General features: G+C 47.9%; 1 protein-coding gene across 1 annotated transcript; it reads left to right on the top strand.

Annotated features, from left to right (window-relative positions):
• The first annotated feature begins 29 nt into the window (after positions 1-29).
• DNASE1 (deoxyribonuclease 1) lies at positions 30-27755 on the top strand. The gene is made up of 10 exons (XM_082644713.1): positions 30-136; positions 14647-15088; positions 17293-25149; positions 25523-25611; positions 25780-25863; positions 26160-26275; positions 26418-26587; positions 26667-26821; positions 27227-27323; positions 27530-27755. Exons 3-10 carry the CDS (start codon positions 25003-25005, stop codon positions 27575-27577), a joined length of 906 nt encoding a protein of 301 aa, XP_082500839.1. The 5' UTR covers positions 30-136; positions 14647-15088; positions 17293-25002; the 3' UTR covers positions 27578-27755.
• The last annotated feature ends 1 nt before the right edge of the window (position 27756 follows it).

Genomic DNA, 27756 nt, shown 5'->3' with positions numbered 1-27756 from the left:
CGGCCCGGGCGGACGGCAGAGAGCCTGCGGACACCGCGCAGGGCGGGACTAGGTGGAGCGCGGCGCACGAGAGCCATGTGGCTGCGTTTCTAGACGGCGCCCGGCAAAGTCTATTAAGTGTTGAGGAAGAGTTGGGGTGAGTTTAGGGCTCCGCCGCAGTTTTAAGTTGAAAGTTGGGTGCACCACGGTTCACACAGGAAATGTATGCGGATTCATTGGCGGCCCCTCAGAGCGTACCTGCCTGAGGAGCCGACGGGTAAACGGAGGCGCCAGAGCTGGGGGTGGGGGGTGAGGGAAGATCTTTCTTCCCGAGACGCTTGCGAGCAGGTTGAGGCCTGGAGGGCGGGTCGCCCAATGCGGGCTGGGGCCGAGGCGATACCCACCCTCTCTAGGCTGCCAGGTGCAGGCTGTCCGGGCGTGAGGGGAACGTGAAGCCGGAGAGGTTCGCCGCGGGCTGAAGTCTGAGAGACTTTATAAATCTCCTAAAGGTTCTAACTTCAACCTGGGGTCATTGGGAACCGGTAAAGATTTTGTTTTTAAAGGAGGTTCTAGTTGCAATGTAAAAATTGATCTGGAGAGGCAAGCCCGGAGGCCAGGAGACCCATTAGGAAGCTGCTGTAATGAAGGCGAGAAATGAGCGCGGCCTGAATTAGGAGTTTGAGTGGGGGAAGGGAGAGATATTAAGACGTTTGAATTGCCGTGACCTAATTAGTTGTTAACATTTGTAGGTTTTTGGGGAAAAAAAACAGGTTTCTGGCCCGAGCATCTGAGTAGAACGTGGTCCTAGTTACTGAAATAATGAACATAGGAGAAAGAGTAGTTTTGGAAGGGAGCTAATACCTTTAGCTTTTTTCCTTAAGATATAATTTACATATTTTAAAATTCACTCTCAAAGTGTTGGTTATTAGTATATTCACAAGGTTTTGCAACCATCATCACAATCTAATTCCAGAACATTTTATAACCCCAAATAGAAATCTCTGTACCCCTGAGCAGTTACTCCTCATTCCTCCTTACTCCCTCTGGCAACCACCAATCTACTTTCTGTTTCTATGGATTTGCCTATTCTGTATATTTTATATAAATGGTATCGTACAATATGTCACCTCCTGTCTGGCTTTTACTTAATGTAATGTTTTTAAGTAATGTAATGTTTTTAAATGTCATCCATGTAGCATGAATCAATTCTTCAGTTCTTTTAATGATGGGATAATATTCCCCTTTCTGGATATACAACATTTTATTTATCCATTTATCAGTTGATGGTCATTTGGACTGTTTCCACGTTTTAGCTATCACAGCTAATGGTCGTGTGAACGTTCATGTATGAGTGTTTGTGTTTTTGTTCTCTTGGGTATATACCTAAGAGTGATTGCTGGGTCATACAGCATTTAGTTCTGAGTGTTGAGTTTCAAACGCTAATAGGACTTCGAAGAACTTTCTGTGTATGAAGGTGCTAGGAGGTGTTACTTGCTCTCTGGTTTTGGAAACCTAAGTTAGTTTGTAATATGGTTTCCAACTGGATTAGCTAAGTAGACAGCACAAGAGTGGTAGGGGTGGAGTGTCTCATCTGTACCAGTGGGATATTAATTTATAAGAGGTGACTGTGTGAGAACACAGAGAAGCCAGTGCCATTGAGAGAAAAATGTATTACATTTCCAGAGAGAAGAGGGCATGCCATGCCACACAGGGAAGGTTTTGGTCAGGAGGCAGAAGCAGGAATGAGGGGAAAACCTAGGTTGGAGTCTTATTCACTGAAAAAGGCAAGGCAGGGCAGGGTAAATAGTTTAGGACTAGCTAGTTTGAGTAATTATGGTGGGCTTTGGGCTACAGGGATGGTCCCTAGTTGCCTGGTACCTGGCCTGGGATGATTCAGGGCAGGGGCAATATTGACTTCATCTGTGGGAGATAAAGGAATTGATGAGTGTGCATATGAGAGGCTGCTCCCAAGTAAATTGATTACTATCTTTGGGAATTAGCTAGTCCTGGGAAGATTAGTCTCTCCCCACCAGCGAGATTTTTTAAGATGTCAAAATATCATACAGTGCAGGGGAAAAAATTGATTAATGCATGGGGACATGGCTGGGATGATGTGAAGGACAGTTGTGAAGGTGATGCATATTTTTCTCTAATTTAGGATTTATATCTCTTAGAAGCCTGGGGAAGAAAACTCTGCTCCCTTTCTCCCCTCTGTCACCTGTTCAATCTGGCCATTTTAAGCAAAATGAATTATTGAAGTGTAGTTTAGAGAGGGGAGTGTTCCTTAAACTTTAGCTTCTTAACTGATTTACCTGTGGAATATTTTAAACTGGAATACTTGGACACCACCCTTAGACCTGCTAAATAAATCTTGGGTAGGGTTCCCAGCCTGTGTCTTTTGAAAGTTTCACAGATGATTCTGATGGTCTCTAAGTTAGAGGCTAATGGTCACTACATTTAGCCATTACCTACTGAGCAAATCCTATAGGCTAAAAGAGATGCCAAAAGCTGAGTGAGGGGTGATTAGAATTTAGAGTTAGACATGATTCCTCCCTTCAAGGAACAAAGTTCTTGGGCAGCTTTCTCTTTGACCCAAGGTGAACCATGGGAGCCCCTTTGACCTGGACCCAATTGTGACTTAGCTCCAGCAGAAGCTCTGAGGTTCACACTCTTCCACTGGAATTACAGGAGTCACCCAGTGTGACTAAGCTGAGGGACAGTATCCAAAACCAATGTTATCGAGTCCATGTTATTTCAGTGGGAACACTGCATGTTTGCTCCCCGCCAGCATTTGTGGCAGAACTTCCCTGCCAAAACACTAAAGCCAGGGACATGAAGGAACATTTAATATATTAAAAGGTCAGAATTGTCCTTATGTTTAATAAACTTTACATGGTTTTTCAGAAAGAGAATAGATGCAGAAGTGTGGAAAAATTGAGACACAATGTAAAGAGTTATTCCAAGTAGAGGCTCTGTTTTCCAAGCCCATATAAGCCCATAGGAGTAGATTTGGGGTCCAGGGGAAACAGGCAAAGGTTGAATATGCTATGATTATCACTTCATTACCCTCCTGGAATATTTCCTTTTTGGAAACTTCTGGCATCTTCCACAGAGTTAATGTTTTAAACAGTTCTGTGGAAGAAGTGAAAGGCCCTTTTCCCAGGTCTGTGGTTTGGTTATAAATCACAAAACCAAAACCTGCCCAGCTGCTTCTCATTTATCTTGGCAGGGGTTGGGGAGAAGGCAGATTGAACAAGGGAAGATTTGTCTGTATTCTCAGTTCTTTGGTCATGTAAGCTTTTATTTACTGTTGTATAATCCTGTTTCCTACACTGCCAAAATTGTTGAAATCCAAAGGGGAAATGACTGTTTCACATGTCAAAGTGTACAAAAGTCATTCTAGGTTATGCTGCATTTCTACCACTGCGGTCTACCACTGCTGCCATTTGTGTGATATGTACTTCTGTTAATTTTGCTAGATGAGTTTGAGGGGAGATTGCATGCAGACGTACTGACCTCAACTGCAGAACAGCATTCTCCTTAATAAAGTTGATGATGCCACTCATAATTTTGATGTTAAAATTAAGTCATTTTCCACTTAATGTTGTTAAGATAGCAATACTCCCCCCAAGCAATCTACAGATCAGTGTAATACCTGTCAAAATCCCAATAGCCTTTTTTGCAGAAATGGAAAAACTTGAAGTTCATATGGAATTGCAGGGGGTCCTAAATAGCCAATCTTGAAAAAGAACAAAGTTGGAGGATGCACACTTCTGATTTCAAAACTTACTTACAGAGCTACAGTAATCTAGACTGTGCTACTGGCATAAGAGACATTCAGATCAGTGGAATAGAATTAAGTGCCCAGAAATAAACCCATACATTCATGGGCAATTGATTTTTCACAAGAATGCCAAGACCATTCGATGGGGAAACAGTAATTTCTTGAACGAATGATGCTGGGACAACAGAATATACACATGCAAAAGAATGAAGTTGGATTCTTAGCTCATACCATATAGAAAAATTAACTCAAAATGGATCAAAGACCTAAATGTAAGAGTAAAACCATAAAACTCATAGAAGAGAGCAGGTAAATCTTCATGACCTTGGATTTGACAGTGGTTTCTAGATAGAGCACCAAAAGCACAAGCAAGCAACAAAAGAATTCAGTAGATAAACTGGACTTCATCAAAATTTAAAGCTTTTGTGCATCAAAGAGGACTATCAAGAGGGGAAAGAAAACCCACAGAATGGGAGGAAACATTTTAAAATCATGTATCTTATAAGGGTCTGGTATCCACAATATACAAAGAGCTCTTACCACTTAACAACAAAAAGGAACAACCCAATTAGAAAATGGGCAAATGGACTTCCCTGGTGGTGCAGTGGTTAAGAATCTGCCTACCAATTCAGGGGACACGGGTTCAATCCCTGGCCCGGGAAGATCCCACATGCCGCAGAGCAACTAAGCCCATGTGCCGCAACTACTGAGCCTGTGCTCTAGAGCCTCTGAGCCCTAGAGCCCGTGCGCCACGACTACTGAGCCCATGCGCTACAACTGCCGAAGCCCGCGCGCCTAGAGCCTGTGCTCTGCAACAAGAGAAGCCACCGCAATGAGAAGCCCACCCACCACAGTGAAATGTAGTCCCCACTCACAGCAACTAGAGAAAGCCCGTGTGCAGCAGTGAAGACCCAACACAGCCAACAAATAAAATTTTAAAAAATAATAATCTTTTAAAAAAATGGGCAAAGGGCTTGAATAGACATTTCTCCAAAGAAGATATATAAATGGCTAACAAGCACCTAAAAAGATGCTTAACATCATTAGTCATTAGAGAAATACAAATCAAAACCACCATGAGATACCATCTCTCACCCATTAGGACAGCCATTAAAAAAAAAGCCAAAACCCCCAAAACAGAAAATAAGTGTTGGTGAGGATGTGGAGAAATTGGAACCCTCATACATTCCTAGAGGTGCAAAATGGTGCAGCTGCTGTGGAAACCAGTTTGGTGGTTCCTTAACAGGGTAAACATAGAATTACCATATGACCCAGTAATTCTCTTCCTAGGTATTTGCTCAGAAGAGTTGAAAAAAAAGGTGTTGAGGACAGAGTGGTGACTTCCAGGCTCCTCACATGTGGAACTAGAAACCAGAAGTCCTCTTGCTGGTAGATAAGAAAGCAACTGACCCTTGTATATTAACCTTTTTAAAAATAAATTTATTTATTTTTGGCTGTGTTGGGTCTTCGTTGCTGCATGCGGGCTTTCTCTGGTTGTGGCGAGTGGGGGCTACTCTGTTGCGGTGCACGGGCATCTCACTGCGTTGGCTTCTCTTGTTGCGGAGCACAGGCTCTAGGCGTGCAGGCTTCAGTAGTTGTGGCTCGTGGGCTCTAGAGCGCAGGCTCAATAGTTGTGGCGCATGGGCTCCAGAGTGCAGGCTTAGTAGTTGCTCCGCAGCATGTGAGATCTTCCCGGATCAGGGCTTGAACCTGTGTCCCCTGCGTTGGCAGGTGGATTCTTAACCACTGTGCCACCAGGGAAGCCCCTTGTATATTAATCTTGTATTGTCCAACTTTGACATAGTCATTTATTAGTTCTAGGAGGTTTTTTTTTTTTTGATTGATTCGTTGGGATTTTCTACATAGAGAATCATGTCGTCTATGTACAAAGACTATTTCATTTCTTCCCTCTCAATCTGTATAATTGTTATCTCCTTTTCTTGTTGTATTACCTAGGACTTCCAGTAATGGGAGTGGTAAAAATAAGGCATTCTCAGTAAGAAAGCATTCTGATCTTAGTAAGAAAGCATCTAATTTCTCACTGTTAAGTATGCTGTTAGCTGAATGGTGTTTCATCGTGATAAAATATATGTAACAAAATTTACAATTTTAACTATTTTTAAGTATACAACTCAGTGGCATTAAATGCTTTCCACACTGTTGTACAACCATCACCACTATCCACACACTATCCATCTCCAGAGCTTTTTCATCATTCCATTCTTTTCGGTACCTAGAAGTGAAGTTGCTAGATCATGGTAATTCTATGTTTAATTTTTTGAGGAATCTCCTACTGTTTTCCACTGTGGCTGCAACATTTTGCCTCCCTATCAGCAGTGCACAAGGATTCCAATTTCTCCATATACTCATAAAAACTTGTAATTTTTTTTTAATGATAGCCATTCTAATGGGTGGATAGTGATAGTTCATCACGGTTTTGATTTGCATTTCCCTGCTAATTAATGATAATGAGCATTTTTTCATGTGCTTATTGGCCATTTTGCATATCTTCTTTGGAGAAATGTCTGTTCAAGTCCTTTGCCCATTTTTTTTTCTTTGCCCATTTTTAAATTTGGTTGTTTGGGTTTTGTTGTTTAGTTGTAGGAGTTCTCTATATATTCTGAATACCAGACTGTAATAAGATAAATGATTTCCAGATATTTTCTCCCACTTCATGGTTGTCTTTTCAGTTTCCTGATAGTGTCCTTTGATGCACAAAAGTTTTTCATTTTAACAAAGTCCAGTTTACCTATATTTTCTTTTGTTGGTGATTTTGGTGTAATATCCAAGAAATCACTGCCAAATCCAATGTTGTGCAGTTTTACCCTATGTTTGCTTCTAGGAGTTTTATAGTTTTAGCTCTTACATTTAGACCTTTGTCCATTTTGATTTATTTTTTGTTATAAAATGAGGCAAGGGGCTAAGTTTGTTCTTTTGCATGTGGACATCCAGTTTTCCCAGTACCATTTGTTGAAAAGACTGTTCTTTCCCTGTTGAATAGTCTTGGCACTGTTGTTGAAAATGACTTGACCTTATGCAAGTGTTTATTTTGGGGCTCTTTATTATATTGGCTTATATGTCTGTCATTATGCTAGTATCACACTGTTTTGATAACTTTAGCTTTGTACTAAGTTTCGAAATCAGGAAGTTTGAGACACACTTCCAACTTTGTCCTACTTTTTCAAGGTAATTTTGGATATTTGGGGGTCCCTTGAGATTCCATATGAATTTTAAGACGGGTTTTTCTATTTCTGTGAAAAGAAAAGTCATTGAAGTTTTGATAGGGATTGCTTAAATAGGTAGATAATTTCAGGTAGTACTAACATCTTATTAACAATATTAAGGACTTCCCTGGTGGTGCAGTGGTTAAGAATCTGCCTGCCAATTCAGGGGACACGGGTTTGAACCCTGGTCCGGGAAGATCCCACAAGCCACAGAGCAACTAAGCCCGTGCGCCACAACTACTGAGCCTGTGCTCTAGAGCCCACAAGCCACAACTACTGAGCCCACGCACCTACAGCCTGTGCTCCACAACAAGAGAAGCCACCATGATGAGAAGCCCGCGCACTACAACGAAGGGTAGTCCCTGCTCGCTGCAACTAGAGAAAGCCTGTGCACAGCAACGAAGACCCAACGCAGCCAAAATAAATAAATAAGTTTATTTTTTTTTAAAATTGTCTTCCAATGCATGAATATGAGATGTCTTTCCACGTATTTATGTCTTTTCTTAATTCCTTTCAGCAATGATTTGTATTTTTCAGTTTATAAGTCTTTCACTTCCTTGATTAAGTTTATTCCCAAGTATTTTTTTTAATTTATTTATTTTATTTACTTGTTTTTGACTGCATTGGGTCTTCATTGCTATGTGTGGGCTTTTTCTAGTTGTGGCGACTGGGGGCTACTCTTCGTTCCGGTGCGTGGGCTTCTCATTGTGGTGGTTTCTCTTGTTGTGGAACACAGGCTCTAGGTGCGTGGGCTTCTCATTGTGGTGGTTTCTCTTGTTGTGGAACACAGGCTCTAGGTGCGTGGGCTTCAGTAGTTGTGGCACATGGGCTCAGTAGTTGTGTCTTGTGGGCTCTAGAGCACGGGCTCAGTAGTTGTGGTGCACGAGCTCAGTTGCTCCGCGGCATGTGGGATCTTCCTGGACCAGGGACCAAACCCATATCTCCTGCATTGGCAGGCAGATTCTTAACCACTGTGCCACCAGGGAAGTCCCCATATTCCCAAGTATTTTAAATCTTTTTGATGCTATTGTAAATGGGATTGTTTTCTTAATTTCATTTTAGGATTGTTCATTGTTAGTGTATAGAAGTGCAACTGGTCTCTGTTGTTTTGTTTTTCTCTATTACCACTGTACTCTTTTTTTTTTTTTTTTTTTTCTTTTTGCGGTATGCGGGCCTCTCACTGTTGTGGCCTCTCCCGTTGTGGAGCACAGGCTCCGGATGCGCAGGCCCAGCGGCCATGGCTCACGGGCCCAGCCGCTTTGCGGCATATGGGATCCTCCCAGACCGGGGCACGAACCCGTATCCCCTGCATCGGCAGGCGGACTCTCAACCACTGCGCCACCAGGGAGGCCCACCACTGTACTCTTTATTTCCTTCCTCCAGCTAGCTTTGGGTTTAGTTTGCTTTTCTTATTTCCTTAAGGTGTAAAGTTAGTCTATTGCTCTGATATCTTTCTCTTTTTTTATGAACTTATTTATTTATTTTTGGCTGCGTTGGGTTTTTGTTGCTGCGCACGGGCTTTCTCTAGTTGTGGCGAGCGAGGGACACTCTTTGTTGCAGTGCATGGGATTCTCATTGCAGTGGCTTCTCTTGTTGCAGAGCACCGGCTCTAGGCGCATGGGCTTCAGTAGTTGCGGCATGAGGGCCCTAGAGTGCGTGGGGCTTCAGTAGTTGCAAGCATGGGCTCAGTAGTTGTGGTGTGCAGGCTCTAGGGTGCTCGGGCTTCAGTAGTTGTGGCTCACAGGCTCTAGAGCGCAGGCTCAGTAGTTGTGGCGCACAGGCTTAGTTGCTCCGCGGCATGTGGGATCTTCCTGGACCAGGGATTTAACCCGTGTCCCCTGCATTGGCAGGCGGATTCTTAACCACTGCGCCACTAGGGAAGTCCATCTGTTTACTTTCCTTCGTTCTTTTTTCTTTCTGATCCGCAAACTCAATAATTTCATGTGTCTTCAATTTCTCTAATTCTTTCGTCAGCCTGCTCAAATCTGCGGTTGAACCTCTCGCTGAATTTTCTCATTCATTTATTACATTTTTCAGCTCCAGAATTTTGTTTGGTTCTTTCTTATAATTTCTCTCTTTGTAGATATTCTCATTTTGTTCATAATATCATTTTCCAGATTTGCTTTCCCTCTTTGTGTTTTCCTTTAGCTCTTTGAGCATATTTAAGACAGCTGTTAGAAAGTCTTTATCTGGTAAATCTGATGTTTGTGCTTCCTCAGGGATAGTTTTTGCCAGTTTATATTGTTCTTTGGATGAACCACGTTATCCTGTTTCTTTGTTTGCCTTTTATTGCTTTTGTTGAAAATTAGATATTTGAAAAAGACAGCCACCTTTCCCTGTGCTTGCAGACTGGCTCTGTTGTGCCTGGGCAGTCCTTCACTGATTGACTGGACTTGCTTTGAGCGTAGGGATCAGCCCAGGTGAAAGCTTAAGGTCGTCTCTGAGGATTTGTTTTGCCTGGGTCTGTGTGTGGCTTTTTTCATTTCCTCTTTATACACAGCTGTTTTTGAATGTCTTAACTTCCCAAGAGTCTCATCTCCAGCTTCTGTTTGTGGCCTTAGGTTATCTACTATATGTCTTCACTCATAAGCTCTTGCTCAAGGCATCTCAGAGTCTGAAATCCTTGTAGCCTTCATGATTAGTGCCTGTTGATTTTCTCTGCCTGAGATTCAAGTTAGGTGGACAGAGATCAGTCCTTCAGACAGTCCCAAGACTGGTTAGAACATTACAGATAAGGTCAGTTCTGCTTCCTCTGATTTGAGGGAGGGAACTGGGAACTGGTCTGCTGCCTCCTCTAGACCAAGACACTGCCATGCCAAGGCGGGTGGGCATTGATTGCACATTCATTTGGCTGCTATAGACGTTTGACTGTTCTCCAGATCTCCTGTAAAGTTAGTTCAGCCAGTTTTGGATTGTTTTTTGTTGTCTCTGTGGGAACAAGGGCTTAGAGCTTCCTAGTCCTCCATTTTGCTGATGTCACTCCTTACCTGTAGGTTTTTTGTTTTTGTTTTTTTAATATTTATTCATTTATTTGGCTGCTCCGGGTCTTCGTTGCGGCGTGCAGGATCTTTAGTTGCGACATGCAAACTCTTAGTTGTGGCATGTGGGATCTAGTTCCCTGACCAGGGATCGAACCCGGGCCCCCTGCGTTGGGAGCACGGAGTCTTAGCCCCTGGACCACCAGGGAAGTCCCAACCTGTAGGTTTTTTTGTGCATAATCTTTATCATATTAAGGAAGTTCCTCTCTATTCTTAGTTTGCTGAGTTTTTATGGTTTTTTAAAAAGTATTGAATTTTGTGAAATGCTTTTTTTTAATGTGTGTTGTTATGATCATGTGATTTTTCTTCTTTGACCTGTCAGTGTGAGAATTTATCTTAATTGATTATTGAATGTTGAGCGAGCCTTTCATACCTGGAGTAAATTCCATTTGGTCATGATGTGTAATTCTTTTTATACACTGTTTGGATTTTATTTTATTTTCCTTTTTAAAATTTATTTTTGGCTGCATTGGGTCTTTGTTGCTGCTCATGGGCTTTTCTCTAGTTGTGGCGAGCGGGGGCTATTCTTTGTTGCGGTGTGCAGGCTTCTCTTGTTGCGGAGCACAGGCTCTAGGTGCACAGGCTTCAGTAGTTGTGGCACGCAGGCTCTAGAGCTTAGGCTTAGGAGTTGTGGTGCACGGGCTTAGTTGCTCTGCGGCATGTGGGATCTTCCCGGACCAGGGATTGAACACGTGTCCCCTGCATTGGCAGGTGGATTTTTAATCACTGCGCCACCAGGGAAGTCCCTGGATTTTAATTGTTTATATTTTGTTGAACGTTTTTGTATCTATGTTCTTGAGAGAGATTAATTTGTACTTTCTCTTCTTGTAATGTGTTTTGGTATTAGAGTGATGCTGATGTCACAGCATAAGTTAGCAAGTATTCCCTCTGCTTCTACCTTCTGAAAGAGACTGTGGAAAATTGGTATAATTTCTTGTTAAATATTTGGTAGAATTTACCAGTGAACCCATCTGGGCCTGATGCTTTCTGTTTTGGAAGGTTATTTGTTCATTTCTTTGGTAGATCTAGGCCTACTCAGATTGTCTCTTTCTGTTTGTGTGAGTTTTGGCAGATTGTGCTTTCAAGGATTGGTTCATTTCCTGTTAAGTCAGCAGTCCCCAACCTTTTTGGCACCAGGGACCAGTTTTGTGGAAGACAGTTTTTCCACGGGACAGGGTGGGGAGGGAGGGTTGGTTCAGGTGGTAATGCAAGCGATGGGGAGCGATGGGGAGCGATGCAGAGCAGCAGATGAAGCTTCGCTTGCTCGCTAGCCCACCTGCCTGCCTGCCCACCTGCCCGCCCGCCGCTCACCTCCTACTGTGCAGCCCGGTTCCTAACAGGCCGCAGACCAGTACCGGCCCGTGGCCTGGGGGTTGGGGACCCCTGCTCTAAGTTATTACATTTGTGGGCATAGAGTTGTTCATAGTATTCCTTTATTATCTTTTTAATGCCCATGGGATCTGCAGTCATGTCCCCTTTTCATTTTGGGTATTAGTAATATGTGTCCTCTCTTTTTTTCTTAGCTCAGCTAGTGGTTTACTGATGATCTTTTCAAAGAACTGTCTTTTGGTTTCTTGATTTTCTCTATTTCTTGTTTTCAACTTCATTGATTTCTCCTCTGATTTTCATTATTTCTTTTCTTCTGCTTTCTTTGGAACTAATATGCTCTTCTTTTTTTAGTTTCCTGAAGTGGATGCTTAGATTATTGAGTTCAGATATTTTTTCTTTTCTAATACATGCATTCAATGCCATTGATTTCCTTCTAAACACTGTTTTCACTGCATCTCACAAATTTTGATAAGTTGTATTTTCATTTTCATTTAGTTCAAAACATTTCTTAATTTCTCCTTTGATCTATGTGTTATTTGGGAATGTTTTATGTAATCTCCAGGTGTTTGGAGATTTTCCAGCTCCTTTTCTGTTACTGATTTCTGATTTAATTCTGTTGTGGACTGAGATCATACATTGTATAATGTCTGTTCTTTTAAATGTGTTAACATATATTTTATGGCCCAGAATGTTGTCTATCTTGGTGAATATTCCATGTGAACTTGAGAAGAATGAATATTCTTCTGCATGGAATAGTCTATAGATGTCTATTATATCCAGTTGATTGATGGTTTTGTTGAGTTCAGCTATGTCGTTTTCTGCCTTTTGGATGTGTCCATTTCTGTCATGGGGTGTTGAAGTCTGCAGCTATAATAGTGGATTCATCTGTCTCTTTTTGCAGTTCTGTCAGTTTTTCCTTCATATATTTTGAAGCTCTGTTATTAGGTACATACACATTAAGGATTATTATGTCTTCTTGAAGAGTTGGCCCATTTATTATTATGTAATGCCCCTCTTTTTTAAAAAAATAAATTTATTTATTTATTTTTGGCTGCATTAGGTCTTCTTTGTTGCTGTGTGCAGGCTTTCTCTAGTTGTGGCGAGCGGGGGCTACTCTTCGTTGCGGTGCACGGGCTTCTCACTGCGGTGGCTTCTCTTGTTGCGGAGCATGGGCTCTAGGCACATGGGCTTCAGTAGTTGTGGCGCGTGGGCTTAGTTGCTCCATGGCATGTGGCATCTTCCCGGACCTGGGCTCGAACCTGTGTTCCCTGCATTGGTAGGCGGATTCTTAACCACTGCACCACCATGGAAGTCCTGAGTTGTGTGATCTTTTTCAGTGTTGATCTGATGTTCATCCCATACTGTGTGTTTTTGCATTTCAGATATCTATACCATCTCTAGAAGTTCCATTTCAGTCTTTTTATAGCTTCCATTTCTCTCATTATGCTCATGTTTCCCTCTACTTTCCTGAATTTACGAAGCATGTTTATAATATCTGTTTTATTGTCCTTGTTTGATAATTCCTTTATATCTGTCACTTCTAAGTCAGTTGCTATTGATTGCTTTTTCTTATGGTCATAAGTCATATTTTCTTCTTTTTCACATGCCTAGTATAGCAGTTGTCAATCCACCCTTCATCGCTGGCTTGTGACACTGGAACATTCCTCCCTTGCCAGCTAGCCTGATACTAACCTTTGTCAGTGGAGGGCGCTGGAGGAGAAAGGGCCTGTCATCCGGGTTCTTTGTGCTTTGCTCATTCCTGTTTTGTGACATTAGCTCACCCCCAGTGAATTTCTGTGGCACCTTCTCAGGCAGCTTCCTAGCTGCAAATTCAGCAACACTTGCCTGGGTGCTGACGATGAGGCGCTTTATATATTTGGAAGTGGGTAGGCACTTGCATGGAACCCAGGCAAGTTCCATGGGTACCCCAGCTGGCCTCTTGGCAGCTCTCTAGTGAGTTCATCAGCACCTCCACCCTGGTGACTTCCCAGCACTCTCTGCAGACAGCTTCCCAGCTAATTCTGTTGGCACCCTCTCAGGTGGCTTTCAGCCCCCAGCCTTGGCCTGGGACAGCCCAGTAAACTTCACCATCCAGTGAGCTGTGATCTCGCAGCTCTGAGTCGTTCTCTTGTATTCTTCCCTTCCCCCTAGGGTATTCTATAGAGTTCTCTTTTGGTTCCTTTTAGTTAATTCCCTATAAATAGTTAATTCTTTATACTAAACTTCCCTTGTTTAAAATACCATGTGATATCTGTCCCCTGGCTGTACCCTGATCAACAGACCTGGCAATTTCCTTATTGGCTACTAGACATTGTAAATTTATGTTGTCGGTTGCTGGGTTTTGTTGTATTCCTTCAAATAGTATTAATCTTGGTATGGCACCCAGTTAAGTTCCTTGGCATCAGTTGATCCTTTAGAGGATTGCTCCCGAGCTGAGTTAGGGTGGTCCAGAGCTGCCTTTGGTCTATAGCTAATTTAGCCTCATTACTAAGGGTGATGCCCTTCTGAGGATTCTACCCAATACCCTGTGAATGAGGAAGTCTTTCCACGGTGGCTTGTGGGAACACAGTTTATTCCCTTCCTGTGTGAGCTCTGGGGATTGTTCTGTCTGCTCCTTTCCAGGGGTTCTTGCCCCAGCCTCCTCACATAGTTTTTCTTACACAGGTACAGACTTGTCCTTAGCTGAAGACACGAGGGAATCCTCTTTGGATCCTGGAGCTCTGCTTTCTGTACAGCCCCCTGCTCCCCAACATTTTGCTGTACACATTCTAACCACCTGGGCCTCCCTGACCTCCTCAGTGTGTCGTCCACTCAGGAGACAGCCAGGTCTGAGTTTCCCTTCCCTGCACTGTAGCCTAGAAACTGCCTCAGCTATGGCTGGTCAGTCATAGGGCCCAGAGTTCCCTGGCGGTCCAGTGGTTAGGACTTGGCGCTTTCATTGCTGTGGGCCCAGGTTCAATCCTGGTCAGGGAACTAAGATCCCACAAGCCACACGGTGCAACACCACCACCACCCCGCCCCCTCCACAAACACGCAGAAATCATAGGGCCCAGTGTGTTGGTGTCCCTTGTCCCTGGGATCACTGTCCTGTATTTATCCAGTGACTGAAAACCATCACATCATCTCTTGTCCAGCTTTCTTGTTGTTTAGGGCCCCTGTTACTCCATCTTGAATGAGTGAATAAACACACAAACAAATGAAACAGCCTGATGAAATTTCAGGACAAGTTAGTACCCTGTAGCTAAGTTGACTGACATTATTAACGCTCCCTTTTTTCTTCTTTTTAAACCAGTCACGTGTGAATGGGAGCAGCAAGATGGCACAGGATGCGAGGGAGTGACATGGTGGCAGTCTGGTGTTGGCTCCCCAGCAAATTTGCATTTTACCAGCTTTCCCCACTGTGTCATTTGTGGACTGAGGCACCTGCGAAGATCAGTGCCTCCTCACAGGAGCCCAAGTGAGGAAACAGCCAATTACCAATGCATTTGCGTAGGCCTCCTCTATGGCCTCCTACGACTTCAGCAGTCTTTGGACGATGGGGAGCCAGACCAACAAGGCACCCGCCTCAGGCCACTCTGGCCTTGGCCAGAGGACCAGGTGGGAGGGCGCTGGACTGGGCTCATTCCTGGCATCCTGAGGTCATTGCTGCTCCTGCCTGAGGCCCTGTCCCTTGACTGGCAGCTGTGCTTTTATGCAGGCCCTGGGGAAGAGAGTCTGGAAAGCCAGCCTCACAGGTAAGTGGACATGTTTTCTAAACTGGTATAGAAGTGGGGTGACATCCAGTGCCATTCCCCAGAGCCCAGAGCCCTACGATTCCTGAGGAGGCAGAGGTCTCTGCGGCTGCCTTTCCTGTTCTCCTGTTCTCTTCTAGTAGCCGGGAATCTACATGCCTCAGGCCCCCTCACTGGGGCAGTGTCTGGACCTTTGGGTAGAGAATTGGGGGCAGGGCCCTATGTCTGCCCACATTTGGCAGGCCCTTTGGGGAGCCCTCACTTTTGTGGGGGGCCTGGGCAGGACAAGCGCAGCACCCTTCCCTCACAGCAGGCCTGATGAGGTGACTGCCCTGGAGGCTAGGTAGGGGGAAGCTGAGGTGCGGGGGAAGAATGGTTCAGTGGGAGCCTTTCTCCTCACATGACTGAGCCCCCCACAGGCTCTCACTGCACGTGTCCCCAGCCCCAAGAGAAGCTGAGTTATAGGAACATTACAGCTCACAGCTTCCTGTGGTAGTGGTGGGCAGGGAGAAGTACCCAGGAGAGCTCAGGGACTGTGGTCTTCTCCTCACTGGTGGGGCCACATTGCTCAATGTCGTATACTCTGAGGTCTAGAGATGCTTAGATAATGGAGGGTGAGCAGAGGCTGATGACTAGTAGGCACGGTGACCAGGGATGGTGGGAAAGACATGGTACCAGCCTTCCCTAGCTGCTCATCCAGGAAGGAGTAGGCAGAGTTGGAAAGACACACTGCACTTGGGACTCAGGTCTGAGGGTCTGTGGTGAGAGCTGCGGTGGCTACTACATTGTGGGGCTGTACTGTACACGGGCATCGGCCCCTGGGGCCATAGATCCTCGTGAGTCCTGCTGGGCTCCGGCTCAGGCATGGGCAGCCCCCTCCTCTCCATGGAGATGGGCCCGTACCACCTCCTCTCTAGAGTCAGTCCTCAGCCTTTGCCTGGGACTTCCATGACAGGGCGGAGTTGTTCTGAGCTCTCTGCTGTCTGGCTGCGCTTTACCTGAGTATCGTTCTGACAGCCACTTACCCCACGGGAAGCCTCCCTCCCCTCTGCTCCCCCCCTGTTAGGAGCTGTAACTTTGGTGCTCCCTTATCACTCTTGGTTACGTGTCTCCATCCCACCAGGATTTGGGATGTGGAGGCTGAGGAGCCTGGGCCAGTGGCAGAAGCCTGTTCCTTTACTTAGTCATCAGGGAGGACCAAGTCGGGCTCCTCTTGTGTTAGATGCTCACCCTTAAATGGGCACAACCAGAGCAGCTGAAGAGGTTGGAGCATCTAAAGACATTGTTCTGTCAAGGAAGTCCCTGCCCGACATTCATTTTTTCATTCAGCAAGTAGTTGGTGAGCACCTGCTATGGGTCAGGCCTTGTTTAGGTGCTGCTACATAAGCCCCAGCTCTTGTGGGACTTATGTCCAGTGGGATGAGACTGACCATACATTGTATGTTAGATGTGATTGTTGGGCAAGAAAAAATAAGCAGGGTAAAGGAGATAGAACAGTGGGACAAAACTTGCTACTAAGTAGGATGCTATGGTAGGGTGACATCTGGGCAGAGGCTCAAGTCAAGGGAGGGACAAACCATGTAGCTATCTGGAGGCAGAGTGCTCAGGTAGAACAGTGCAAAGGCCCCGAGGCAGGATCCCCTTTGGGAAACATTGTTGAAACTGTCAATGTGAGATAAACTATAGTGTCTATAGATAAGCCCCGTGGCTGGTCCTGGGCAGGAAGCACAGCAGGTACTTCCAGTTCTCAGAAACCAGCATTGCCCATCTGGCTAAGGGTGCAGAGTCCCCAGAAAGGAAACAGACCTGGAGCTGGCAGTCTGCAGGCCCCAAGCCTTCTTCTCTAGGAGTGAGGTAGTTAACCTGAGCTGAGGACAGATGCTCCATTCTCTGAGGAGCTGTAGAACAAGCTTATGGAATATAGAATTGCTGTGTCCTGGCACTACGCCATCTTCACTTTTAGGAGTGAGCTGATGAGAATAAATGCTGTGGGTTTCAGACAGGATATGGAGATCTTCAGTCCCAGAGACTCTTGGTCGGGCAGGAAGGGATGTTCGGTTTCCCTTCTGGCTGCCTCTTATTGGGTGGCATACCTCTGCACAGGACATTTATAGCTCAGAGATGTCCACGCGGCCTGCTAGTTGGACCAGCTTGCCTAGTTATCAACCATATCCTCTCCAGCTCTCTACTTCAGTGACTCATTCCAGGTAATGAAAACAGACTGCTTCTGGCAATGGAGTAGCTTACTGTGCAGACCAGTGCCTGATGAGGACTCAAGGAACTGGCCATAATTCAGAAAGCATCTGCTTATAGGACTGGAGCACTACCCCAGCACCCGCAACTCAGAGGGGAGCTTGAAGAGGTGAGTCCTATTTCCTGCACTGGCTTCTCCCTTTGGGGCTGGGCAAGGGCAGCTGCTCAGAGGCAGAGAAGCCAGAGGAGCTCCGCGTAATCTTGCGGGACTGGGGAGACTGAGCTGGGGGTTTGGGCCTGCTGAGGCAGTGGGACCTGAGGGCCAAGATCCCTGAGAGGAAGGAGGCCAGAGAAGCAGAAAGTGGCTAAAAAAGCAGAGCTGGCTTTTTGGCAGTTTCATGATGCTAGGGAAGAGTTCAGAGCCTGCCAAGGAGGAATGGCCCTAAGAAATACCAGGCTCTCAGCTTGGACCTTTGGGGACCACAGGTAGATTGGACTTTACAAGGACTGTGGAATGAGTTTAGCGTTAGCTGAGCCCTGGAGTGGCTTGAGGTGGCCTTCCCCTCTGCTGCCCACCCTGGAGGGAGACACCATCCTAATCCTCAACCATCTGTCACACACAGTGCCTGACACTCTGTCAAGTTACTAGGTACACTGAGAAACAGGATGGGGGAGTCAGGGGGGAAGAGTGACAGACCCACAGGAGATAAGATATTGGAGTTAGCAGACATGGACTTTAAAATAACTGACTAACAGGGCTTCCCTGGTGGCTCAGTGGTTGAGAGTCCGCCTGCTGATGCAGGGGACACAGGTTCGTGCCCCAGTCCGGGAAGATCCCACATGCTGCGGAGCAGCTGGGCCCGTGGGCCATGGCTGCTGAGCCTGCATGTCCAGAGCCTGTGCTCCGCAACGGGAGAGGCCACAACAGTGAGAGGCCTGCGTTCCGCAGGAAAAAAAAAACAAAAAACAAGGCTTTCTAAAATAACTGACTAACACATTGAAATAGGTAAGGTGGAGAGTTTCACAGAGAATTAGAATTCATAAAAGATTAAATGAAAATTCAAAGTGCAATAACTGAAATTTAAAATTCAGTAGGTGGATTTAAAAGTAGATGAGAGACAGCTGAAGAAAGGACTAGTGAACTGGAAGATAGATCAATAGAAAATATCTCTGCAAACCCCACCATGACCAGCTCACACTATCCTGTGAGCTTCCTTGTCCTGGGCCCTCTGAGCCCTTCTGTAGACCCGTTGGGCAGTGGCAGGGGGGCCTGCTGAGGAGCCTGTTTGTGCTTGGGAGAGACTGAGGGGGCTTGGGAATTTGGAGATCGCTCTCCATTGCAGCCTTGTTGGAAACATTACCAGCACACTGGGAGTCTAGTCATTGAGCTCCATGACTCTAGTGAAATCTTTAAGGGTCTCAGGCAACAGGAACTTTGTGCTCATGGGCTCAGGCTAAAGGTATGCTAATCTCTCCAACATACACCTTAGAAAATGCCTTTGGTGGGACGGGGAACCAAGGGAGGCTTGTCTGTGATTTGCAAGGGGCGTGCACATTGCTACTCAGGCTCGTGGACCATGGAACCTGAGTGCTGCCTGTTCCACTGACATGATGGGCACTGGTATAGCTGGGGGTGAGGGAGCAGGGTCGGGGCTGTGCTGAGCTTGACCTTGAAACTGTTGTGGATTGTAGCAATTCACATGCATGTTCTGAGAAATTTCCCATCCTGGGTTAATGATTTCCTTATAATGAACAGAAATAAATTCAAGAGGGATGGTGAGCTAAGGTGGGGTCATGGGCCCAAGGCCAGTGGCTGTGCTGAGAGATGACTGCTGACCTGCACGGGCTGTCTAACATGGATTAAAGCAATGTCACAGCAAAGACATCGGCCTTTTATCTCAAGTAAAAGATGAAAGCCCCTTTGTCCTCTAAAATGCTCTGTCTTGGGGCCAGCAAACACCCCTTTTGAGGGGAAAGGAGGAATCCAGGTCAAATCTGGGTGAGGGAGGACACAACAGCCACTGGCTCCTGGGAGCTTCTGGACAGCTCAGGCCAAGTGCCCAGAAGACACTTGGACACCCTGCAGTGTCTCCTGTGCTTCAGGAGAGGAAACCATGCTGGGTTCTCTCTGGAGGGTCCACGAGGAAGGGACGTTCCTCTCACATGGGAGGTTGCAGGACAGGAGGTGAGGAACAGGTGAGCACAGAGCCTTCTACCTTCCAGGCATTGTTTTAGGCCTGGTCAGTTTCATGGACGAGATAGACAAGGTCCCTGCTCCTGTGCAGATTGTGTTCTAGTCCAGAGGCCGCCTTCAACCGGTGTCAGCAAGTAAGAGCAAACACTAAAACAAGGAAAACAAGTGATAAGGGTCATGGAAAAGATGACATTGGGACCACGCTGGTGGCAGGGTTGGGTTGGGGAGAGTGCAACCTCCCTGAAGAGGTGATGGTGAGCTGAACTGTAATGATAGGGTGGGTAGCTCTGCGTGCAGAACGGCGCCCTGAGCTGGCAGCGCACAAGTCCTGGTAGGCCCTGGCTTTCCTCGTAAGGACAATGAGAAACCGATGACAGATTTTTTTTTAAATTATTTATTTGTTTGTTTGTTTGGCTGCATTGGGTCTTAGCTGCAGCACACAGGAACTTCATTGCGGCATGTGGGATCTAGCTCCCTGACCAGGGATCGAACCCAGGCCCCTTGCATTGGGAGCATGGAGTCTTAGCCACTGGACCACCAGGGAAGTCCCCTGATGACAGATTTTTAAGCAGGAGAAAAAGGTGATCCGATTGCACATTTACAAGATGTGCTGCGTGCTGTGTGGATACTGGGATTGTGGGGAGAGTTTCTGGGAGCAGGGAGACCAATGGGCAGATTTGCTTGTGTTCAGCAAAGGACAGGTGTCGCAGCTGCAGAGCCAGAGGGGATTGTAGACTCAGGATGCATTTGGGGTGGGGCTGAGAGAAAGCAGGGACCCAAATGAGCCTCAGGTATCTGAGCATCTGGGTGGAGGCAGGGCCATAGTGGGAGGGGGGCATACCCACTGTGTATGTCAGATCTAGAGGTCCCCAGACTTGCAGTTCAGAGCACCTCTAGTTAAGGTTCAGTAATTATTTTAAGGGACTTATAGGCCAAAAGAAGTACCTAACAGTTCCATTTTTAAATACATAAGTCCAAGCAAGTATTGACATCCTAGCGACTTACAGTAGATATTTGGAAAATAATGTAAACTTAAAATTTTTTTCATTTCATTTTTAAGTAACTAATTATTTATGGGTGGAACGTGTGCCTGTCGGCTCTTCTTGAATCTTGGAATCAGATTGGACACTGCCACCCTTGTTGCTTTTTCCACATTTATTCTTACACCGTAATTGCTTTTTCAATAACTGCCAGAAACCTAGCTTTGCAGACATGAAATAGTGGAAAGGAGTGTAGCAAGATAGATGTTGAAACCATGAAGTGTTCAGAGATGTTTAGTATCACCATTTTCCTCAAAAGTAAAAGGCATCCTGCTGTGCCTGCAACTTCACTGTGGGCTGGGGGTTCTTCAGTGCATTGTTTAGAAACTGCAGCTCTGTGCCCTTCCCTTTTCCCTCTGGGTCTGTGGGCATCCTCTCTCCTGGGCCACATGTTGGTGTGCAAGTCACCCCCCACCCCCCCAGCAATTCTTTGGGATGACTCACTGGGTCTTGTGGCACTCACTGTTGCCCTCACAGCCCAATAGCCTGCACATGGCAAATGTCCCTTTGAAGCTACTGTGTTCCCAGCTTCAGTGCTTAGAGGATTTTTTCTTTATCCTTTGATTTTTATTTATTTATTTATTATTTATTTATTTATTTATTTATTTATGGCTGAGTTGGGTCTTTGTTGCTGTGCGTGGGCTTTCTCTAGTTGCAGCTAGTGGGGGCTACTCTTTGTTGTGGTGTGTGGACTTCTCATTGCGGTGGCTTCTCGTTGCGGAGCATGGGCTCTAGGCGTGTGGGCTTCAGTAGTTGTGGCTCGTGGGGTCTAGAGCACAGGCTCAGTAGTTGTGGCGCACGGGCTTAGTTGCTCCGTGGCACGTGGAATCTTCCTGAACCAGGGCTCAAACCCCTGTCGTCTGCATTGGCAGGCGGGTTCTTAACCACTGTGCCACCAGGGAAGCCCTATCCTTTGATTTAAAACGCAGAACTCAAGACCTGACTCCAACTTAATTACTTCAGTGTGATGCATCATTTCCCCTTCCTGTATCTGAACAGGTTTAGTTTAACTAAAGAGGGTGGCAGACTCTCAGGGTTGATGTAGAAATAGCTCACCCTGATCAGAGAAAGTGGTCTGCTGTCTGCACCCATTTCCCTGCTGATGTGACATTGAAAAATGCCAGCAGCACTGGGCTTCCTCCCTTCCCTGGCACCCATTCTGTCTCCACTGTGGAGCCTGGCGTGGGAGGAGTGTACCCCTGATTCTGCCACTGGTGTTGGGTTTGGCCCTGTCACTTGCTAAGACCAAAAGAATGTGGGCAGAAGTGGCAACATGCAGATTTTGAGCCTAGGCTTCTGGAGGCATCATGTATTTCTGTTCACCTCTCTGGAAGTTTCCACCATCCACCATGTTAGAAGAGCATATATGCTAGCTGCAGCCCCTTCAGCCCAGTGCCTCCCTGCCCCAGAGGGAGGCCCAGGGAGCAGAGCCCTCCCAGCTCACCTACAGACCTGTGAGCATGAGAAAAAAAATGCATACTGCCATACATGTTGAATTCTGGGGTTGCTTGTTACACAGCAACAGCTGACTTAGACAAATGGAAAAGAGGTCCATGAGGGAAAGTTAAAAGGGTGATGGAAATATAACAGCTGAGAAGGTTACTGGTCTTAGGGATAAGATGAATTTTTAAGATGTGAAATGATTCTTCTGTAGAATAATGTTATGTCTGTTGATCCTTAAGACAAACCTAAGAGGAAAGCAGTGACAGTTTTATCCCCATTTTATAGATGAAGATATTGAGGTTCAAAGTGGTTGAAGGTGCACTGGGTGAGCCTGGTCTGGGCCCCAAATCCCTGACTCCTGGGCCAGGCTCTTCCCGGCTGTGCTGCCTGCCTCTCTTGTGGGCCTGACTTAGAGCAGCCAATATGGCAGCAGAGCTTGGCACTTCGTGCAGATGAGGCCACCGTTGGGACCTTTCTTCTGACAGGTTGGGGAGGGAGGACACCTCCCAGAGAAGGGGCAGCATTTGGTTGAGAGGGGGACAGGGGTGCCAATAGACAGGTGCCTGTGTCCCACATGCTGAAAACTGGGGGCTCTGGGTGTCTTCTTGGTGAGCCATGGCTCTGCCGCCTACTGGTTTGCTCTCATGCTCCCCTCAAAAGGTCTGGCAACTGTGTGTCCAGGAAAGATACCTATGGAAGAAAAGTGTCAAGGCACCTACACTGAGTACATTGATGGCCTTGCCTGGTGGTTGGGGTCTGGATTTTCACACACTTGAAGCCTCGGGGGTTTTAAACAGGAGAGTCAGCAATCAAACCTTTGCAAAAGGCTGCAGTGGGGCTTCTGGCAGCTTGAGGGCCAGGCCACGTGACCCCATGTTGTAGATGCCATATCAGGGTACACACGAGCTGACTGGCATTCCTACTGACTGCTGGAGCTATCTGTCAGCACGTTCTCATTACTTCAGGGGGTTCTGGTCTTGTTGAAGTTGGTTTACTTTCTGAGTTGTTTTTAATCCCTCTGTGTCCTCCTACTTCATGACCAGCTGACCACATCCATGGCACTTTGATTTTGACCTTGGCTCCTGCTGACTGCTCCCCTCAGGCCCCTCCTGCTCCCTGACCCCCAGTCCCCCGTAGCCCTACACTCCCCTTTATACTGCAAGACCCTTCCTTTCCAGGGAGCGACCCAGCCTTCCCAGTTGCAAGGCTGTCCTTGGAGACCACAACCCCCAACCCCGAAATGGGGCAGAGCCCCCATGGATGGGGTGATGGGCTGAATAATACTCCCCAAAATATATCCATGTCTTAATCCCTGCAAACTATTAACTTCACACGGCAAAAAAGGATCTCAAGATGGAGAGACAGTCCTGGATTATCCGGGACCCTAAACTCAATAACCTGTATCTTTGAGGGAGGAGAATCGACACAGAAGAGAAGGCAATGTAATGATGGAGGCAGAGACTGAAGTGATGCAGCCATAAGCCAAGGAACACCAGGAGCCTCCAGAAGCTGAAGAGGCAGGAAGGGTCTCCCCCAGCGCCTCCAGAGCATGTGCAGCCCTGCCACACTTTGTTTCAGCTCAGTGAAATGGATTTTGGACTCTGAGCTCTAAGATTATTAGAGAATAAGTTTCTGTAGTTTCAAGCCACCAAGTTTGTGCTGACTTGTTACAGCAGCCACAGGTAATGAATACAAATGGGAAAGCCAGGGATTCCAAATGAAATGACTGGACCCAAGGCCTGGCATGGACCCTCAGCTGCTGCCTGACAGTGTCCTTATGACCCGGCCACTCCTGTCACCTGTGCGTGAAATGCACAGGCTCTCCACAGGAAGGTTTCCTGCTGCCTTGCTGGCAAGTGAGGTGGACTCTGCGGCCCCTGCCCCTCCCTGGTGCCCACAGCCCTGCAGCCCCCGATACTGCATCTCAATGTGTGCCCAGTTGAGAGCCCCAACTCCTGGCCAGGGTGCTTGCAGCCGTCACGACTGAAGGATTAGGAAGCAGGGGTTGGAGTTGGTGAGAGATGGGGTCCTGGGAGAGCAGCCACCATGGGCTCTATTTGCAACATGGAATGTCTGGCTTTGGCTGCTGGCTCCAAGGTCACCTCAAGTCCTGCAGCCAGGAGTAGCCAGGGCCCTGCCCTCCAGTGCATCTGCTCCCCACCCCTGGGAGAGCAACTTGGGCAAAGGACACAGAGCCTTTGGCTGTTTTTTTTGTTTTTTTTTGTTTTTTTTTTTTTGACTTTTTAAAACCAAGTGCAAATATCAGGTGCTCTTTACAGCAACAAGGACCTGTATGTACCTTTTGAAATAAACACATGCCAGCTACCCACCTGCTGGGAAAGCCACATAGGCAGCGCTATTGTTCTGTGTCCTCCAGGTGGTGCCCTGGGGAAGGTCACAGCTGCCTAAACCTTTAAAACCCCAGGTGGGACGAACATTCCCTGTGAGGATTTGGAGCTGCAGCAGCTCACAGCTGTGTTTCTTAACACTTTGTGAATTTTTTTCTTAAAGCAGCGAAAGGAGAAAATTGGTACCGAAGAGTATCAATTCTTGATTCTTGGCAGAATTCCTGTCTTTGTGAAAGTCAAGTTTCAGGTGAGTGTGCCTGGTGCCCCAAGGGCTGTGTGACCCGTGGCCTATGGAAGGTGGGTACCAGCCCAGAAGCCCCGTGGAGTCCCTCTTGGTGACCGTGGCCACCCTGGGAAGAGCCCTGGCCAATCCCAGAGGGGAGGGTGGCTGGAGGGGGGAGGGCGGTGAGCTGGTGCCCCACCCACAGTGCCAGGGGCTTCCTAGGCTGGCGACCCTCTCAGGCTCATCTGCTGGCAGGTGAGGCGTGAGAAGATCCAGCGCCTGTTACTTGGCACTTGGGGTCTGGCTCTCTGCACGCTGGTGAGAGGGCTCAGAGGCTCACCCTGGCCTGCTCGGCATAGCCCACAAAGAGGGTTTACTCAGCCTTGGGCTCTACTAGCTCTGCCCAGCTGGACTCAGGCCAGAGTGCCGAGTCTGCCACCCTCAGGCCCACATGTGAACATTTCTCCTGATCCAGAATGAGGGGTGTCAGGCTGATGGGGGTGCTGCTCACCCTGGGTGGCCTGCTGCAGCAGGCCCTGTCCCTGAGAATAGCAGCCTTCAACATCCGGACTTTTGGGGAGACCAAGATGTCCAATGCTACCCTCTCCAACTACATTGTGCAGGTAAATCCAGGCTGGCCTGTCCCCAGGGGACTCAGGGTTGGGGAAGGGGAGGGCCCTCTAACAGGCCCTGGGAACCCTGGGCCAGTGGTCAGTCCTGAGGGTGATCAGCAGTGGTGGTGATCGGGGGAGAGGATTGAAAGCCTCTGGTCTCAGCCCACCTGCCAAGGGGACAGGTCCTTGTCACTGCTGTGCCGTCCACCACGGCTGGAGGTGGTGGGATGTCTGGCACGTCCCAGACAAGTCACAAGCCAAGCTGTGACGGGAAGGTGTCTGGGAGGAACAGGTCAGCCTTGTGACTCACAGCAGGCAGGCTCAGATGCCTCAGTCTCCACCCAGCCTGCCCCACTTAGCAGTACTGTGGCCTTGTCCCCAGATCCTGAGTCGCTATGATATCGCCCTCGTCCAGGAGGTCAGAGACAACCACCTGATGGCCGTAGGGAGGCTGCTGGACAAACTCAACCAGTGGGTGACAGTGGGGTCTTGGGGGCGTGGATGGGAGAGGGTATGCCACTTCAGCCAGGCCCCAGAGATAGGGGTGTGGGCAGGAGCCCTGCTATAGATATATAGGTGGCAGGAGGGTCCCCACGGACTGCCCCCCCCCCAACTGGGACATTTGTTTCCTCAATCCAGGGATGACCCAAACACCTATCACTATGTGGTCAGTGAGCCGCTGGGACGCAACAGCTATAAGGAGCGCTACCTCTTCCTGTTCAGGTAGATTGGGTCACCTCCTCAGAGGGTGCTGACAGGAGGCTGGGGTGTGGTCTAGAGAGCCTGTGAGCCCCTCCCCCCTGGGTGTGGGGGCGAGAACTGGGGCCACAGAACAGGGTCCTGAGCTGGCCTCACAGCCTGTGCAGAGGCAGTGGGACATGGCGGGAGCTCCGGGCCAGTGGGTCTGCGGTGCTAAGGCCGGCCCCCCTGCCCACCTGGACATGGCAGAAAGTGACTTTACCAAGACAAGGTGGCGCCCTGGCCCAAGGCCAACTGCCCTCTGGCCTGGCCTTCTGCAGACCCGACCAGGTTTCCGTGCTGGACAGCTACCAGTACGATGATGGCTGTGAGCCCTGTGGGAATGACAGCTTCAGCCGAGAGCCAGCTGTGGTCAAGTTCTCCTCCCCCTTCACACGTGAGTGCCCTGCCCAGCCCTTCCCAAGACACCTGGAACGCTGTCTCGTGCTGCAGCCCACACTCCGTGCTTTGGTCTTACATTGGAGTTACTCAGGAAAACATCCACCCTCGAAGACTGGCTCATGTGTCCTCCACCCCAGCCCGACTCCTGACTGAGCCCAGCCCACACCAGCTCAGTATGACTCCTGTTTCCACAGAGATCAAGGAGTTTGCCATTGTTCCCCTGCACGCGGCCCCATTGGATGCAGTGGCTGAGATCGACTCTCTCTATGATGTCTACCTGGATGTCTGGCAGAAGTGGGACTTGGAGGTGAGGCAACCACCCCCCCACCCCTAGGCTCTGGGGCCCCCACTCTGCCCCGGGCCAATCAGTGTGTGTCTCCTGGTAGGACATCATGTTGATGGGTGATTTCAATGCTGGCTGCAGCTACGTGACCCCCTCGCAATGGTCATCCATCCGCCTGCACAGGAGCCCCCCCTTCCAGTGGCTAATTCCTGACACTGCCGACACCACCGTTACGTCCACGCACTGTGCCTACGACAGGTGAGCGGGGCCCACACTGAACCCCCAGGCAGGGGTGAGGGAGCCTCCATGACCAGCTTCAGAAGTGTCCCCGAGCCCTGTGACATGCACCCTCCTGAGCTTCACTTAGTCCACTTAGGAAATGGAATGAAAGGAGCAGCATTTCTTAGTTTGGGGGTGAAGCACATTTAGGGATAACACTACACTTGCGGGTATGTACGTTGGTCAGTGGTGTGCATTTTGGGGCGACAGTGAGCCAGGACCCGACTGGCTCTATGGGAGCATTTGAGAGCAGTTGGGGAACAGTGGAACTGTGTGACATTTACCATACCAAGAGGAGCTGGGGGCGCATGCTGGGATCCGAGGTGTAAGTGCACAGAGCTAGACAGTGGGCTGAAGGGGACCTTTTCGTGTCTGATGCTGCAGGATCGTGGTTGCAGGACCTCTGCTCCAAGGTGCTGTGGTTCCCAACTCGGCTGCTCCCTTTGACTTCCAAGCTGCATACGGATTGAGTGACCAGATGGTAAGTTTCTAATAGGGGCCTGGGACACAGGAACATAGGCCTGGACCCACTGCTTTTCTTCATGGACTTGAAAGAGCCACTTGCCTGTGGCCCTGGGCGCCTCTTGGTCTCCTTTTCCCAGGCCCAAATCCCGACTGGCCTCAGGAGCATGAGTGCAGAGTACTAGATGTCTGGGCGTCCCTGTACTCGTGGCTGTCTCCCCACAGGCCCTAGCCATCAGCGACCATTACCCGGTGGAGGTGACGCTGATGTGAGTGGGGCCTGGCCGGCGACCCCCGCTCTGCAGCCTGTCACCAAGAACTGAGACGACACAGCCAAAGGCTGGGACAGAGTTTAGGAAACCAGTGCCTGGTCCTGAGTGCCCCTGCCCGTCACCACCACCATGGCAGCTGGAATTAGAGGAAGGTAGGCTTTTCCTCACTGTACCTGCTTC

This window comes from Mesoplodon mirus (assembly GCF_964341445.2).
Source record: "Mesoplodon mirus genome assembly, chromosome: 15".
NCBI classification, from domain to species: domain Eukaryota; kingdom Metazoa; phylum Chordata; class Mammalia; order Artiodactyla; family Ziphiidae; genus Mesoplodon; species Mesoplodon mirus.
This window is presented reverse-complemented; position numbering and strand designations above follow the sequence as displayed.